This window comes from Hyaena hyaena, unplaced genomic scaffold (genome assembly GCF_003009895.1).
Source record: "Hyaena hyaena isolate Hyena2069 unplaced genomic scaffold, ASM300989v1 scaffold_128, whole genome shotgun sequence".
NCBI classification, from domain to species: Eukaryota; Metazoa; Chordata; class Mammalia; order Carnivora; family Hyaenidae; genus Hyaena; species Hyaena hyaena.
In genome coordinates, this window is record NW_024080760.1 from 1897401 (window position 1) to 1914469 (window position 17069).

At 47.8% G+C, this 17069-nt stretch overlaps 1 protein-coding gene across 1 annotated transcript in view; it reads left to right on the plus strand.

The window, feature by feature from the left end:
- The window catches only part of HABP2 (hyaluronan binding protein 2), a 34373-nt gene that overhangs the window by 2033 nt on the left and 15271 nt on the right, over positions 1-17069 (plus strand). Inside the window, exon 2 of the mRNA XM_039237658.1 lies at positions 10855-10891. Coding sequence (XP_039093589.1) covers positions 10864-10891 — 28 coding nt within the window. The 5' untranslated portion in view covers positions 10855-10863. The remainder of the gene's footprint in view (positions 1-10854; positions 10892-17069) is intronic.

The window sequence follows — 17069 nt, forward strand, 5'->3', positions numbered from 1 at the left end:
TGGTCGGGAAGGCGGCTCGCGTTCCACAGGCCAGTCTGCAGACATCCAAGGGAAAGTGGCCAACTGGCTCAGATGCTTTGGAGAGTGCAGGGGCATCATCGAGGGGAGGGAGCCACACAGCCAGATGGGCTGGGCAGTCTCTTCCACCCCACATAGCTAAAAATAATAACCAAATGCTATCATTTAATGAGAAATCCTATGGGCCAGGTTCTTTCTTTTTAGTCAATCAGTTCCCCTCTGGGAGGACCCTAAGAAGTAGGTAGTGTTACTGCTCCCATTTTACAGGTGAGAAGATGGACAGCTTGGCCTCTAGTCATACAGCTGGGAAGTGGCAGAGCTGAGCTCTACACTATGGGCTGCTGTCTGGATGAGGTCTTTTGGCTGGACCCTGTGGCTAAAGATGAGATCTCTTCCATCCATAGAGCTTCAGGGACATGGTCCTTTGTATAGGGGCAGGAATCTCTTAGACCAGGCATTTGTTTGCTGGTTGGAGTGTAGCAATCTCCACGTGCCCCCGGAAGTTTAAGGAAAAGCGGTCACAGGGTCTTCTATGATCACTACCCATTGGAAGGATGTGTAGACACTCTCCCATGAATTTAGGTTGTGCGGCAAACCCTCTAATGAGTTCTCTATGGACTCATCTCTAACATAGATTTTTACTCAGATATCCATGATCCAAAGAGGTATGGGTCAAATGTTATTGTCATGAATAGTAGAGATTCATTCGAAGTGCCTTCCTGCCCTGAGCTAGCATTGCTTTTCCTTAATGAACACCTGTCCCCAGCACAGCCTTGCAGTGTTGTCTCTGTGTTGTGGATGAGAAAGGCACCCAGAGATGTTCAACTAACTTCCCAGCCAGGACTGAGGCTCAGATCTGTCTACCTCCTTACCCCTTATAGGAGATCCGTTCAACTGTATCAAGAATGTGCACCACCCCCAGGGCTCAGAAATCTCTTCTTGCTGTGGTTCTTGGGTGATTTGGAGGTGCCGCTGGGCTTGGCCATAAATGAAATTTGACCTTCACCAGTCAGAAGCCAGAGGACAAGGCTTGGCAGGCCATTCCCAGAGAGGACAGAAGCCAATGGCTTCTCTCTCCCCAGCACGGTGCCTTATAATTAAAATACGTGTTTGCTCCCATTTCTAGACTCTTTAAACCCTTGCGTTTAAACCCAAGAACTCTACAGCTCTAGCATCGCAGAAGGTTTTGAAGGGACCCGAATCTGCAAACTGCAACTTGGGGTACCTTCTGCTCACAGCCTGAGATTTATTTGGGCGAGGTTAGAAGGTCAGCCAAAGAGAATTTTAATTTTCTTTCACTTGGTTGGCAACATTTGCAAATCAGAACATTTCACATAGAAATAAAAATCCCAAGTGTTTCTTGAAAACCAGACATTAATATGTTTTTATTTTTTTATTATTATAATTTTTTATGGTTTTTAAAATTTTTTTGAGACAGAGAGAGAGACAGAGAGACAGAGACAGAGTGTGAGCGGGAGGGCAGAGAGAGAGGGAGACACAGAATCTGAAGCAGGCTCCAGGCTCTGAGCTGTCAGCACAGAGCCCAACGCGGGGCTCAAACCCACAAACTGTGAGATCATGACCTGAGCTGAAGTCGGACACTCAGTTGACTGAGCCATGCAGGCTCCCCCAAACCAGACATTTTAGGAACATGGGGCTCACATACCTGTTTGGCACCAAGCAGATAAGGGGCTACTGCTCCCATTTTTAGAAGGAACTTGAGTCCCCTGAGGGTAACCTCCATAGGTCCTACCACCCTCTATCACTGACACTCCTTTGCTTGACAGATGTACATTATGTGCCAGGTTCTAAGTTGGAGAGAGAGACAGGACTGAGCCTCAGTCCTGGCTGGGAAGTTAGTTGAACATCTCTGGGTGCCTTTCTCATCCACAACACAGAGACAACACTGGATGTTGAAGGATTGGAGCCAGTTTTGGCTGGTCAGGTAACTGGGTTCAATGTCTGATTAATTTCAGCATTCAAATCTTCCCAGCCCCCAGGACCAAACTGGGCCTTTGATGGGAATAAGTAGGAGCCACCAGTTTCTAAGCCTCAATGTTCCAGAATATCCAAGTCTCCTTCAGGCCCAGGAAGGACGTCACTCTCTCTTGCTAGAACCCAAGTCCTATGGAAAAGAGAGGGACTGAATTTCACTGTGACTTCTTACAGATATTTTTTTTTTTAAAAAACTGATCCAAAGCACAATTCCAACTCATTAGCTTTGGTGGTGTATGCTGGTATTTAGGGAAATCAGGTCGCAGGAAATCGCCTGTGTATATAGGCACAGATATATTTATATCTTAAATTCATTAAGGTTCCCTAAATGCAAAAGCAATTCTGCTGTCACAGAGAAACAGCATGGCAGAATATTCGGCAGCCAGGATTTTAAATAAAACATGCTTTTTCTTCATAATTAATATAACAAGGTTTTCTGGCTTAGGACTTGGCAAAGATCCCTGGAAAAAATAAGGGGGTGGGGGCTGGTGTGCGGTGCCTGTGACCCTGACAAACAAGTTCCAGGAAGAGCTTATGCTTAGTGAGCTGTCCTCAATCATGCCCATGATTTGCAAAAGAAAAGAAAGAAAAGAAAAGAAGCTCAAACTCCCTGACAATAGTAGCTAATAATTATAATCACAGCAGCAACCATTTATGAAGTCTCTATCCTATGTCATATATTGTGTGCGTAATGTCTATTGTCTCATTCCCAAGTGCCCAGTGAGTTAGGCACCATTATCATCCTTATCTGACAAATAAGAAACTAAGCTATCGAAAAGCTAAGTAATCTGTCTAAGATGGCCACCCACCAAGATTACAGAGCCAGGATTCAAACCCAGGTCTGCCCAATGCCAGTTCCATACTCATGACCAGTGTGGTAGAGGTGGCCATGCCACGCGCTACCTGAGAACAGTTGAGAATGTTGAGTGTCGTTTGGGAGGTATCAGAAGATGCAGTGCTCTCAGACTCCAGCTTCAGGCAGGAGACCAAGTTCTTCCTACCTGGAGGCTCCTTCAACGGTCCCTAAAGTTTTTCTTTCTAATACCAGAGGGATCAAAGCTTGCCAGATCGCTAACAAATTAGCCCAGTGTTTTCAAACCTTACTCATGAATGAATCCATCTTCAGGAATTTTGCTAAAGCCCAAACCAGTCTCTTAATATTTTTGTTAAACAGACTTACCTTTTCTCTAGCTCAATAGATTTGTTTTTAAAGGAAATTGTCACTACTATAAATGGGGGAAAAATCAAATAAAATGATGTCATTGAATTCTAACTGGCTAGACTTGTCACACATGCTCAGAGCCTGAAGCCTGCTTTCTTCTTGTTGGAAGGGGAGACTAGCAAGAGGTAGAGAAGATAGAGACTTAGCAGCAGCACCCAGTTCTTCTTTGTGGTGAGTTTGGAAGGGCTTATGGTAAAATTAGGAAGGGAGTGACCATCGTAGGCTGTGTTTGATGTCAGGTCATGCCCTGGGGAGCACCACCCAAACCAGCTTGGAGACCACCAGTTCCACCCCACAGAAAGCACAGAAGTGAAGGCAGCTTCAGGATTCTGCCCATGTGGCAGAGGCCTCAGAGCCATCCCGCTCTTTTGTTTTGTTTGTTCATTTGCCTTTCCAAAGACCTTCCAAAGGCACTATCAACCAGAAAGGGGTGTTTTTATCTAGCCTCGCTCGCCTGGATGACTTCACTCCCTAATCCTCAATCCTCCCCAATTCTTTGCAAATGCTACACTCCCCATGAGCAGCTGTATCCCCTGGAGTGAAACATGGGTGAGGAAATTTTTACTTTTACAATCGGGGAAACTGAGGCACAAAGAGACTCAACAACTTGCACAGGAGGAAATAACAGCCCACAGTCCCCTTGGCCAGGAGCTTCATGCCTGAGACAGGTGTAATCAAAGCGAGGCTGAGGGCAAAGTCACCTGGGTACTGGTTGAAAATTCATGTTCTGAGTCTACTCCAGACCCATGGACGTACGATCTCTGTGTATAAGTCCCAGGAACCTGAATTTTTAAGAATATTTATTTATGTATTTATTAGAGAGAGAGAGAAAGCCAAGGAGAGTCAGAGAGAGAGGGAGAGAGCAATTCTAAGCAGGTTCTGCACGGTCAGTGGGGCTCAATCCATGAACTGTGAGATTATGACTTGAGCCGAAGCCAAGAGTCGGACACTTAACTGACTGAGCCACCCGGGCACCTCAGGAGCCTGGACTTTTATCAAGCTCTCCAGAGATGAATGGCAAATGCCATGGAGGTCTACTCTCTGCCCCACCCCATCTCTGCTTGTCCCATGAAGCTACAGTCCAGCCCTAGGTTACCTGGGCAGAGGTCGGACTCTTTAGTGGGCTCTAAAGCTCTGAGCTTTAAAGTAGAAAGGCTGCTGGGGGCACCCCGGTGGCTTAATGGGTTAAGCGGCCGACTTCAGCTCAGGTCATGATGTTGTGGTTTGTGGGTTTGAGCCCCGCATCGGGCTCTGTGCTGACAGTTCAGAGCCTGGAGCTGGCTTCAAATTCTGTGACTCCCTTTCTCTCTGTTCTTCCCCTGCTCACACCCTATCTCTCAAAACTAAATAAACGTTTAAAAAATTAAAAAAAGAAAGAAAGAAAGAAAGAAAGAAAGAAAGAAAGAAAGAAAGAAAGAAAGAAAGGCTGCACAGGTGATTGACAGAGCAAGGAGATCTGACCTTGAGTCCCTCCCCTGACCCAGTCAGCTCCTGTCCTTACAGGAACACTCCATCCCCCTGGGCCTTAGCGCCCTGTATGTGAAGAGTATAGACCTGCTCCTCTCCACCCTGCACCCTTGCTCATCACTACAGTCCTGTTCACCCAGGCTCCCAAGAAAGAAACCACCCACACAGACCACCGGCCAATGCTTTCTTCTTTGGCCACCATATTTCCCCACTGGAGCCTTCCCTCCTTGCCCTGAGCTTCAGATTAAAGCAAAACCACAGAGAAGCCTGCACATCCTGAGACAGCCCCGTGCAGCATATGTGCAAAAGCAGGGAAGGCAAGGTTCCTGGTGATTAAAAAAGGACTGAATGGCACCACGTTATACTGGTTAGGATGGCCAGAATTTTCTCAAATGGAAAGTTACCAGTGTTGGTGAGGATGTGGAAGAATTGGAATCTTCATGCGCCGTTGGTGGGAATGTAAAATGGTGTGGCCACTGTGGAGCACAGGATGGGGGTTCCTCAGCAAGTTAGAACTACCCTAAGACCCAGAAAATTCCCCTCCTAGGTGTAACCCAGAAAAATGGAAAGCAGGGATTGGAACAGATATTTATACACCCATGTTCATAGCAACTTAATCACAATAGTCCCAAAATATAAACAACCCAGTGTCCCTCAACAAATGAATGGATAAACAAAATGGATATACAATGGAAATCTACTCAGACTGCAAAAGAATGAAATTTTTATATATGCTACAACACGATGAACCTCGAGAACATTATGCCTCGTGAAATAAATCCGGTCACAGAAGGACAAATGTGATTCCACACATATGAAGTACCTAGAAGGGGCAGATTCAGAGACAGAAAACAGAATGCAGGTTACTGGGGTACCGGCCGGAGGGGGTTGTAGGGGATAAGTTATCTAATGACTACAGACTTTATGTTGGGGATGTTAAGATGTTTTGGGTAAAGAGAGTGGAGATGGTTACACAACAATATTAATGTAACTAATGCCACTGAATGGTACACTTACAAATGGTTAAAATAAAAAATCTTGTGTTATGTGTATTTTATCACAGTTTTGTTTTTTTGGGTTTTTTTTTTTTTTTTTTGGAAAAGACTAAGCGGCTTTGCACAACTGTGAATTTCATCACAGTTTGTCCGCAGCAAGAGTCCGCAGCAGTGAGGGCTGGTGGGGCTGGTGACGGGAACATGGACAACCTCTGTCCTGTGTCACCACCACATCTCACCCTGACCTTGAGCTCTTTGTCCAACAGTGAGGACTGGCCCGCTGAGCAGTGCGCTCTTGTCTTTGGTCCACCGTTTAGCCAGGAGCTGCCGCTTCACTTGGTCACGGTGCAGAGTTATCTGTCGCCCAGCTGCCCTTGGGAAAAATGCAATTCTTCCATGTGATCTACCACTAGCTCATGGTAGAACATCCAAGGAGGAAGGGATGGGGGATTAGAGTCCCAATTCTTTTTTAAGTCTATTTATTTATTTTGAGAGAGAGAGGAGAGCTTGCACTGGGCACACGCAAGTGGGGGAGGGAGCCGAGAAAGAGGGAGAGAGAGAGAGAATCTGTAGCAGGCTCCGCATTGTCCATAGAGCTCAGCAGAGGGTGGGGCTCAGTCCCACCAACTGTGAGATCATAACCAGAGCCGAAATCAAGAGTTGGACACTTACCCGGCTGAGCCACCCAGGTGCCCTTGGAGTCCCAATTTTCTATTGCTGGTTCATGCTAAGCCAAGCTTCTGGCCCCAAAGGACAGGTCTAGAGCCATATCCCCCCTCTTCTGCTTCCAAACCCTCTGAGAATATTTTCCATCAGCTAATTCCTGGGATTTGCCAACTCAGATTTTTGGCCTCTGCCTTTTTGTTTTCTAGGAGATTTAGAATTCGGAAAGGTAGAGGAAGAACCTGAGCTGAAATAATCTAGATTAAAGATTAAATCTAGAAAAAGATTAAACTAGGTTAAAGAGAGGACAAAACAGATGCTCAATGCTCTTCACCCCCAAGGAGATTACACTGTAAATCAGGAAGGCTCAGAGATCATATCCTTCTCTCTGCCCTCCCTGTCTTTCCCACTAATAAACCGTAGCCTAGAAGGCACTAGAAGATACTAGAAGCTGCTATTTTATCCCTGTTGAGACAAAGAATAGAAGTGGTGGACGAAGCAGGCAGTGGCTTGCATATCCTCTGATCTGAGTGGGGATGTTTGTTGAGATGTGTTAGGTACAGTGGACTGGCTGAGGCTTGAGCTGACTTTTGTACCTTCCACAGCTGTCGCTGGTGCCTAGGAGCCCTCTCTCTGTTCTACCTGGACTAGCTTGGACAGGCCTTTCCTAAAGCTTTCCAAGGACAGAGGTCTGATTTCGTAACCTGCCTCCCAAATTAGCTAGCTATTCTGTTTCTTTCTCCTCCATTCTTCCATTGAAGTGCACGTCTGCCATGTGCCCTCATCCCTCCAGCAATTTACTAGCTGAGTTACTTTGGGCAACTTAATCTCTGTGAACCTGTTTGCCCACCTCTAAAATAGACATAATTATAGTACTTCAATGATCAGGTATTGTGTGCAGTAAACGAGACAGAATGCATGTAAAATACTGAGCACAGTCCTTGGCACACCGTCAGCTCTGGCTACATGTCAGCTGAGATCACCGTTGTCTCCTCCTCTCCCTTCTTAGTCTTTTGCTTTCTTGGTCTTTGACCTTGGATTTGCTAATCCCAGGAGTAGGAGATGTATCATTTGCCTGTCACTGTGGAAAAACTGAATGCCATAATGGGATGAAACATTGTGTCTACTCATTCTCCCCACCCCCATCACCCAGGTTAGTTTCAGGACCCAGACTTATGGCATAAATAACTGGTTATTGGCCTGGCCTTTCCCATATGGTCCCCCAGATATCCAGCCTGTGTTTGGGCTGCCGATCTCCACATTTCACTGTAGCCTATCTCTGCAGAGGGACCCAGTGGTTCATAAAATGAGTGGGCCTGCTCTGGATCCCTAGGACCCCCTGACATGCAGCCCAGGCGACCCAGCTGGGTGGCAGCTGCTTCAGACTCATCCAGAGCCAGTGGGATCCGTGGGCCCCCAGAAAGGTCCGGCTTTGTTTTTGTTTGGTTTCCCTAAGAGCGGGGGCTCAGCTCCTGGGAAGGGCACGTCTGCCACCTGCTGGCCATGGGCAGCGCAGCACTTGGCCTCCTGCCCCAGCTCGGAGCTCAAATTTGGGGCTCTGGCCCAGGCCCAGGTGACGGGGGGCCTTTTCCACGCTGGGACCTGAGAAAGTATGTTCCTTGAAGTCAGCTCTCCTGTCCTGCCCACTTCTCGAGGTTGACAGTGGCCAGGCACGGTCCACACTGTTCAGTTCAAATTCAGTGGCTATAACCCCTCTGGGCTGGGCGAGTAGGGGGAGAGGGAGGCAGAGCCTGCCCTCCAGACAAGCTCCGTGGAGGGAAGCAGACACAGGGCAAAGGACAGGATCAACGCAGAGTTGGCAGGAGGGGTGACATTTGCACTCGGGGCCATCTCCTGGCCACACCCTAGTGCTCACACCTGGAGGGGTCAACTTCAGATTCTCCCCCGTTCAAGCCCCCAGGCCCAGGAGCACTCTTAAGACCTGAACTTGCCCTCCCTCTGTCAGCCCCCCTATCCCCTCACCCCCGCTATCAACCGCCTTCCAAAATAAGACACCCACCCCGGAGTCATTCTTTGCAGAAACCAGGCCCGGCGACCATGAGGCAATTAAACAGGCGCAGCCCAGTCCGGACAGCAAATGGCCCTTGTCCTCTCTGCGTGCCGGTCCCTCCCCAGCTGTTCATGTTAAAGTTCGTCACGTCTACAGAAAAGTGGAAAGAATAAGACGCTCTGTACCGTTGGCACTCTCCAGGGACTCCCCGGAGACGTGATAATGTTCTCTAGTATCAGTCTGTATTCCAGCTTCCCAGGTGCCCCAGTAATGTCCGTTACAGCCGTTGCTTCTTTTTTTTTAAATCAAGGATCTCGCATGGCCTTGAGTTGCCAGGTCTCTTTAGTCTCATTTAGTAAAGAGCAGCCTTCCCATCTTCTTTGTCTTTCACGCTGCCGCCATTTTTGCAGGGTCTCAGGCAGCTGAGAACAGCCACTGTCTGTGTGTGTCATGCTCCTCACGAGTAGACTTGGGGACACATTTTCGTCAAGAATTCTACTTGTTGATATTGTGCCTTCGGTACTTCCCATCAGGAGGCTTTTTTTTTTTTACCTGCCTTTTCTTCTCTCTCTTTTTTTAAGTTTATTTATTTTGAGAGAGAGAAGGAGAGAGAGAGAGAGCACACATATGCACGTGAGTGGGGGAGGGGCAGAGGGAGAGAGAATCCTAATCAGGCTCCACGCTCAGCGCAAAGCCCACCGTGGGGCTTGACTCCACAAACTGTGAGATCACGATCTCAGCCAAAATCAAGAGTCGGATGCTTGACCGGCTGGGCCACCCAGGCGCCCCTTACCTGCCTTCCTAATGACTCATCTGGCTAGTTCCCAGAATGGTTCCGGAGGCCTACAGTCAAACAGAAAATTAAAACCTCTGCTGAAGGGAGAGGAAGAAAATACACGCTGGTCCCTAGGTTGAGGTGAGTACCGGGAAACTGATCACCTTGACCAGAGCTTTTTGGTGGCCAAGACCCACAGGGAGAACCATCCAGGTGAGAGTGCCTTCCTTTTCTAATTCAGAGGTGGCCAAACACTGCCTGGAAATAGCCAGATAGGAACTATTTGGAGCTGTAAGGTCTCCATCACGAAGACTTTGCTGTTGTAGAACAAACAGTCTAAGACAATACTTGAAAACAGGTATGGCTGTGTTCTAATAACACTCTATTTGTAGGGGTGCCTGGGTGGCTCAGTCAGTTAAGTGTCTCGCTCTTGGTTTCAGCTCAGGTCACTCTCTCGAGGTTTCATGAGATCGAGACCCGTGTCGGGCTCTTCGATGCCAGCACGGAGCCTGCTTGGGATCCTCTCTCTCTGCCCCTCCCCCACTCACACTGTCTCCGTCTCTCTCAAAATAAATAAATAAACTTAAAAAAAATTATATTTGTAAAACCACACTTCTGGGTTTGGCCTCAAGGGCTTTAGTTTGCTTACCCTTGAATTCAGTAAAAGAACATATTCTAGCTATTAAATGAGTAAAACTTTCTTCTTCTGGTAGTACCGTGTTCTAAAAGGAACTGTTCATAACACTGTTTATTTATTCAACAAAACCTTTTTCAGGACTGTCGGGTGTCGAGCACTATTCTCAGTATGGGGTAACACATCAGTGATGAAATAGGCAAGACCTTTGCCTTTCTAGAGGACAGAGTCGATGTGAGAATTAGAAAACATGCAAAAAAACAAAAACTATGGAGGAAATGAATGGACATAGTGACAAAATAGTGGGGGGGAGGGGGTATAACACCGACAGGTGAATTGGGGAAGGCCTCCTTAAGCAAATGACATTTCAGCTAAGACCTAGTGATGGTCCTGGGAGAAAGCCTTCCATGTAGAAGTAAGAACAGGTGCAAAGGCCCTGAGGTGGGAGGATCTTGGCCAGTGCCAGTTTGAACCCAGGTGTGGCTGGAGATTAGTCCTGAGCAGTGGGAGGGAAAAGTATGGGAGGAGGATTATAGATTGTGGCAGGTGCTTGTATTTTATTCCAAGAACTATGGGAAGTTACTGGAGAGTTTTAAGTATCTGTCCATCCCCCGCCCAAGAAGCTATCATCCAAGACTCACCTAGACTACAGTGTGAATCCAAATCTTATCACAACTGTGTGACCTCTGAGCCTCAACTTTCTCATCTGTTAGTGGGCTAATAAAAGCCTCCTCATAGGGCTGTTATAGGAATGAAATGCAGCAACGCCCAATCAGGCAGAGAGGAGATGTTCAGTGCACACGCATCACTATCACTGGCATGGCTGTCGCTACCTGGGCAGGAGGATGCTCAACTGGCACAGGGAGAAGGGAGAGTCTTCAAATAGGTCCCACCCCCTCCCTCTAACCCATCCAAGCTACAGGCATTTGAAAGCACCCAGTACTCCTGATCCTTCTATGTGACCCTGGGAGAGGTTCCTCTCGGGGTGCAGGAGCTTAGGGAGGTACCCAGCCAGTCAGCAGACTCAGCCTTGCTCAGCCCTGTGTTGTTTTGTTTTTGTTTTTGTTTTTTCAGTTCTCCTTGATGTCTTTACTCATAGACCCGGACCCAGGTGAGTGTGTGGATCGCCCAGGGGCTCCCCACAAGCTACAGGCTGTTCTGGGATGGAGGAAAGGGGACCCACGTGTGTAAGTGTTGTCATGGCCTCAGCATTCAAATGGTTCCAAAGTGTCATGGATCCCTTCAAGAATTTTCCCAGAAAGATGCACCCTTGGGTGTTTGTCCCTCCATGCACACACACAATGCTTTACTAAATTCCACGTTGCCCATGGACTTCCCTGATGCCCCATCTCAGGATCTCAAGGGAAACATTGCTGACACAGTTAAATCCCTTCATTTTACAGGAAAGGAAACTGAGGCCCAGGGAGGGGATGCAAGAAGTTACACAGCCCATTAGTGGCTGAGATGAGATGAGATGAAAAGGCCAATGTAACGTGAGACTGGCATTGGGCAATTACTGGCTCGGGGCAACCCAGCCTGAACCCTCACTCACTTCACCTCTTGGGTGGGGAGTCAGGCCCTCTGTGCTGTGCCGTGCAGGCCCCCCCCAGGCTGACTCACCCCTGTGGTGGCCTCCCACCAGCACCCCCCCCCGCCCCTCTGTCTGGTTTGTTTCCCCAAAGCCCTTTCACGAAGGTTCTGTCTCTCACAGACTCTTGCCTTCTCTCTGTTCTGTCCCCTCTGCCTGGTGTCCTCAGCTCTGCCCGAGTTGAGTAGAGTTGCTCTTTCCTGCCATCATCCAATCTTGGTCTCTTGACTTTGGGCCCAAGTCTCCCTTCAGAGAACCAAGGGAGAAAACTCCATGCACAGCGCCACCAGGGCAGAGGCTGGCATCCCTCACTGGTAGTAACTTGTGCTGGTCACCCATAGGAACAAGAGTCAGGCAGAAAGCACATGGGGATGGCAAAGTTTAGTCACATCGAAACTTCAGGTCAAGGGCATATTTGGAGGAAAGATGGCAAAAACTTGGCCGAATTCCATGTGATAGTCAATACTGCCCAACAGCAAAGCACTGGGTGGGCAGACATACTTGTGCTGGTTCAGGGCAAGTGACATCTGACCTTTGTCTACCTCGTATGCTCAGGGAAAGTTTGTGGAATTGAGCATGGTGTGTGGGTTTTGAGAGGGTCCATGTCTTTCCTCAAAGCAAAGGAGAGTATTCTATTCAACAACATATAATTTAGTTCCTTGGAGGAATCGTGTCTCAGAGGGCTCCCCCAGCTGGCCACACCAGTATCTGCAGGTGGAGTCCAGCGGGGATCCAAAGCTAAGAGGTGGGAAGAGTTGCCCCCTCCCTGGCCTTCAGCACACAATTCTCAGGCCCCATTCAAGGGCTGCTTTGGTCTAGATGTCGGAGCTCCAGAGCTGTGGCGTCACGCAGTGGACAAGGAGCACGGAAGACTCAAGAGACCTTGCTGTCTTCAAGTAAATGAAAAAACAGACCCACCTCTAGTCCATGAGGTCAACTTTGTGAGAATTAAGACATGTGTTACCTCAAGACACTGTACTGCCATCTTTTATAAAATTGCAAAAAAGATGTCTACAATGACCATGAGTTCGTGACACCTTGGTACTGTGCCATGGACAAGCTGAACAGCTGCAAGCAGTGGCCCCACCAGACACAGATCACCGAGATGGGAATAGGTTCAATCTATGTCTTCATAAGGCTTCTAGCTTTAATTAAATAGATTAGAAGCTACAGGATCATATCTGGTCTGCAAACAGGAAGAACTTCCTATCCCTCAGAGTTGTCCAAAAATCTGAATGTGCTGTTGGGCTCTTGGGAGGTAGTAAGTGCTCCATCACTGGTGGTATTTAAACACGGGCTGAAAAACCACGTTAGTTGGGAGTGGAGAGGGTTGGATTTAACATTCTGAAATTCTTGGCTCTGTAAGGACTCTGCCAGCAGCTTCTGCCACTTTGGTGAGTTGATGATGGGACCCTGGAACATGCCGTCCCTGAGCTCGTAAGTCCATCTCGAGGTGTCCGGTCAACCTCTGGCTGTGCAGCAGGGTGAGATGTAGTAGCTAGGCCTTTCTGCAAAGAGCAGGTTAGGTTTTAATAATGCCCCTGTTAGTATCTGATTTCATTTCACATGGGGGTTGTGCTTTGATGGAATTTGTCAGATCCCAGCTGGCTTCAGAAAGCAGTGTGGCCAAGGAAACACCATGCTCATGTCCACAGCCAAGCTGCTCCCGTAGTTGGCCTTGCTGGAGACAGTGCATGGCGAGGACTTTGCTGGAGCAGAAGGTGCCCAGGCCACAGTCCCCAGTGGGTGGCAGAGGAGGTGGCCATCAAACAGCACAGGCTCTGCTCAACTCCCCAAAGCAGGTGCCGTGACAGCCAACAGGCCTGCGGAAATGCCTCTTCAAAGCTGGCTTGGGTTTGCCCAGCGACGCGGGCTGAGCCCATCCATCAGCTGTCTTGCTGCCTGCCAGTGAGGGTCTCCGCTGGCCTTGCCCTGTCAGCTGGATTGGAAGCGTCAAACACAGGCCAACAGAGCTGGGGTTTAGGGGAGGCCCTCAGAGGAACCGTCTGTGCCACGGTGATGGATGAAGCCAACAGGGACGGCATTCCAGAGATTTTTATTCCATTCCGCACATCTGGCAAGCTCCTTAACCAGAGCAGCTGCAAGCCCCCATCACACAAACTCAGAGCTCTTTCCGAGAGACCCTGGGTACAGACCACAGTAATCCCGGTCGAGGGACTTGGAGTGTGTGCTAAAAAAGATTTCTCAATGTGGGTTACTTCCTGGAAGCGCATGGAGTTTCGTGAAATACAAACCCACAAGAGGCTCCTGGGTGGGTAGAAAAGCAGACCAGACGTGGGGTTAGGTAGACCTGGGCTTGGATGGAACCTTGTCTTCTTTTTTCTTTTCTGTGTATTAGGAATAGTAATACCTATGCCATGAGGTTTCTCTAGGTTTGAATAAGATTATGTGCAACCACGTTTATTTAGTATAGTGTTCAATACATAGAAAAGAGGTAGTAACCAGTCATTGGGATGGTTTGAGTTAGCTTAGGGTACCTTCATCATCCTTCCTGATAAATTCTAGAAGCAGACTCTTATAAATAAGCAAATCCACAAGGATTTCTTTTTATGACTCATATACAATACTTCTCACAGCTGTTTCCGCCTTCACCCAAAGCCTTCTCCTTTTCTACAGCCTAGAGAAAGTCTCCAATAATCTGTATTAGAGTGCTGGAGTCTGGAGTGTTTTCCAACAATCCGGCAATGGAACCAAATTTCATGTCTGGCTGTAATCCCTCTCTATGCAGGAAAGTGCTTGGATGAGCTTCTGGACTTTTACAGAGCTCATCAGGCATTTTCTTCACCAAATACTTACGACCCAAATTTCGTGTTGTTTCTCTCCCACATTCCCTGTTTACTCTGTTCCAAACAGATACCGACTTTGCTAGCCGCACTGGGTGCCTGCTGTGTGCAGGCCAGTCAGAGCAAAGGGAGGTCCAACCACAGAAGGAAGAACTCACTTGTCCAATACAAACATTAACTGCTTGGAGGGCTCTGTGCTGGGCACTGAGGGGTAGAAAGAGGAACAGACATGGCCCTTGCCCTTTAAGACACCAACACTGTAGTTAGGGGAAACTATCAGATAGACAAAGTTAAATAATAACCGTAAGAGAGAGATGCCATCTGAGATCCAGCCATGAAACCTAAGACACTACAGCCTTCTGGGCTGCTGAGGAATGCCGTAGTATCTAAAATTCTTTTCCTACTAGCAACCCAGTTATCCATCAAGGCCCATGTGTTTGTTATTACTGCATAATATGCTACCCTAAACTTAGTGGCTTCAACCATTAATCACGTAGTAATTCTTATTCTTAATTATTTGGGTTGGCAATTTAGAATGGAGTCAGCTGGGCAGTTCTTCTGGTCTGGACCAAGCTCAGCTGATGTTGGCTGGGCCTCCTTATCTGTCTGCAGTCTGCTGGTAGATTGGCCGGGCTCTCATGTACCTGTAGCCTTGACCAGAACTGCTGGGCCTCCTACTGCCCTACAAGTTCTCTGATCCTCCATAGAATAGGCCAGACCTGTTCTCATCCAGTCACAGGGGTCTGAGAGAGAGAGAGAGAGAGAGAGAGAGAGAGAGAGAAAAGAAGAAGAAGAAGGAGGAGGAGGAGGAGGAGGAGGAGGAGAAGGGCACAAGACTTCTTGAGACCCAGCTTGGAGCTAGCGCACTGTCCTTCTATCACATGCTATTGGCCAAAGCAAGTCCCAAGGCCTGTCCAGACCCAAGGGGTGGGGAAATCAACTCTGTCTCTTGGTAGGAGGGGCTGCAAAGTCACACTGCAAAAGATGTGGCTACAGGAAGGGTGGAGATTTGGGGCCATTCTTCCCCATCAAATTGGCTCATACAACGCTACAATGCCAATATGGAGCTTGAAGACTTGACTTAGACTTGGCCATATCCAGCTCCCCTAACTTTCCACTACCCTTTCATCTCCTTCCTTGGCTTCCTTTCTTCCCCCACCCATCCTGTCCTTAAAGCCCCTGTGAGTGGAGACCACTCTTCATTATTCCCAAACCTGGCATCATAATAGGCCCATCACAGGGGCACAACACACTTTTCTTATGTAGACAATGGGATTAAGTGCCAACAGAATAGAAAAGACAACATCAACTTTAAGTTTGGAGGCAGAGAAACCCTGCCAGGTTATGCTTCTATAAAGTGCTCTGAAAGCGTGTTGCAGCTGCCCCCAATGTAAAGGATCTCAGTGCCTTTCCTTGCACAGAACTCCAACTGGATAGTTTCTGGTGACCTGGGGCCACTGAACCTCTACTGCTTCTATGCACCTCAGCCAAGGGCCCCGGGCTCTGGGGAGTAGCAGGGACTTTTTGCCTTGTTTAGTAGAAGTATGACTCGAAACCTGCGTGTTTTATCCCCTCTTTAACTTCACTGAAGGATGAGCAGACCTTGTTAACAAAGCCGGATTCTAGTAAAAATCCTCAAGCAGACATTACAGCCATCCCCCACCACCTAGAAAAGTCACACGATTCCATTTATGTAAAAACCTTCCCTGTTTCCAAATATCTGCAAGGGGAATGATTCTTAATGGCGTAGCTGAGATTAGCCCGTCTGACCTTCAACCTGTCGGAGGGCTGGGAGAAATTACAAGAACGCTCTGGAGCACTCTGACGGCACTTATCTATGAACACCTGTTTGGAAAAACAAAAACACATTCTCTAAAGAAAAAAGAAATAAATAAATGATGTAATCATCTCATTACCAACCTATTGTCTCTCCCAAATGTCAGCTTGAAATCTTTCATGTCAAACTCAGAAAAACGGTTTTTCCCCCCTCACTTTCTCACTCTCTTTCTCTGCTTTATCATGCTAGATGGAAAGAAACTTTATTTGCTCTGGGAAGACAATGGCCTTATCTTCAACCTAGATCCTCATCCCTGGAAAGGTGGCTCCTCTGGGAGCATTTTCATAGCGAGGAAAAGCAGCTCGGGAGAAATAATGAGCAAGCAAGGGGAGGCTTGACTTGACACTGTGATAAATCTGTGATAAATGAGGTGAAACTTTGGCAAGGAACCAGAGTTGGCGTATTCAAAAAGGAAATAAAAAGATAGTTCCATTTTAATGGGAAATATAAAACAGCCATTGTGCAAAAGTCGATTTTTCAAAAGCCAAAGAGATAAAGACTATAAGGGAATGACTGAGAGAGACTGAGATAATGTGGTTGATAATCAGGCTTAGGTAAAGTGCCGTGCTCCAGCCATCAGCTGGCTCTGTGGGAGTGCCTTTTCAAGTCATGCATCTGCATTTGCTCCCGCCTCATTATCATATGCATCTCTGGACAGCTTCCTTATAGCTTCAACCTGCTGCCTTGCCATATTCCTGCCAGCTGGAGGGATCAGAGTCAACCCAACTTTCTTCAAATCCCAAACTTCTCCCCATGAGCCACAGGACCTATCAGCATCGCCCAAGGTCCCGGGCAGCAAAGAGCCTGAGTCCAGCCTTATACACACTTGCTCTTCCCAGTGGCCCCGCCCAGTGTGAGGTTTACACCTGTGGACAATGTCATATTCTACCCTGTCTTTCACCTGGGCAAAATCCATGAATCTTCTCAAGGTTGTCCTTAGGCGAATCCTAATTAGCAGACTGGGTATTCGATGGGGATGGTTGGACCCCTTTCCCAAGGGTAAGGGGGAATTATCAGAGGCAGTGTAAGAGGTCAATTGAGGCAGCTACGCTAGTGTAGT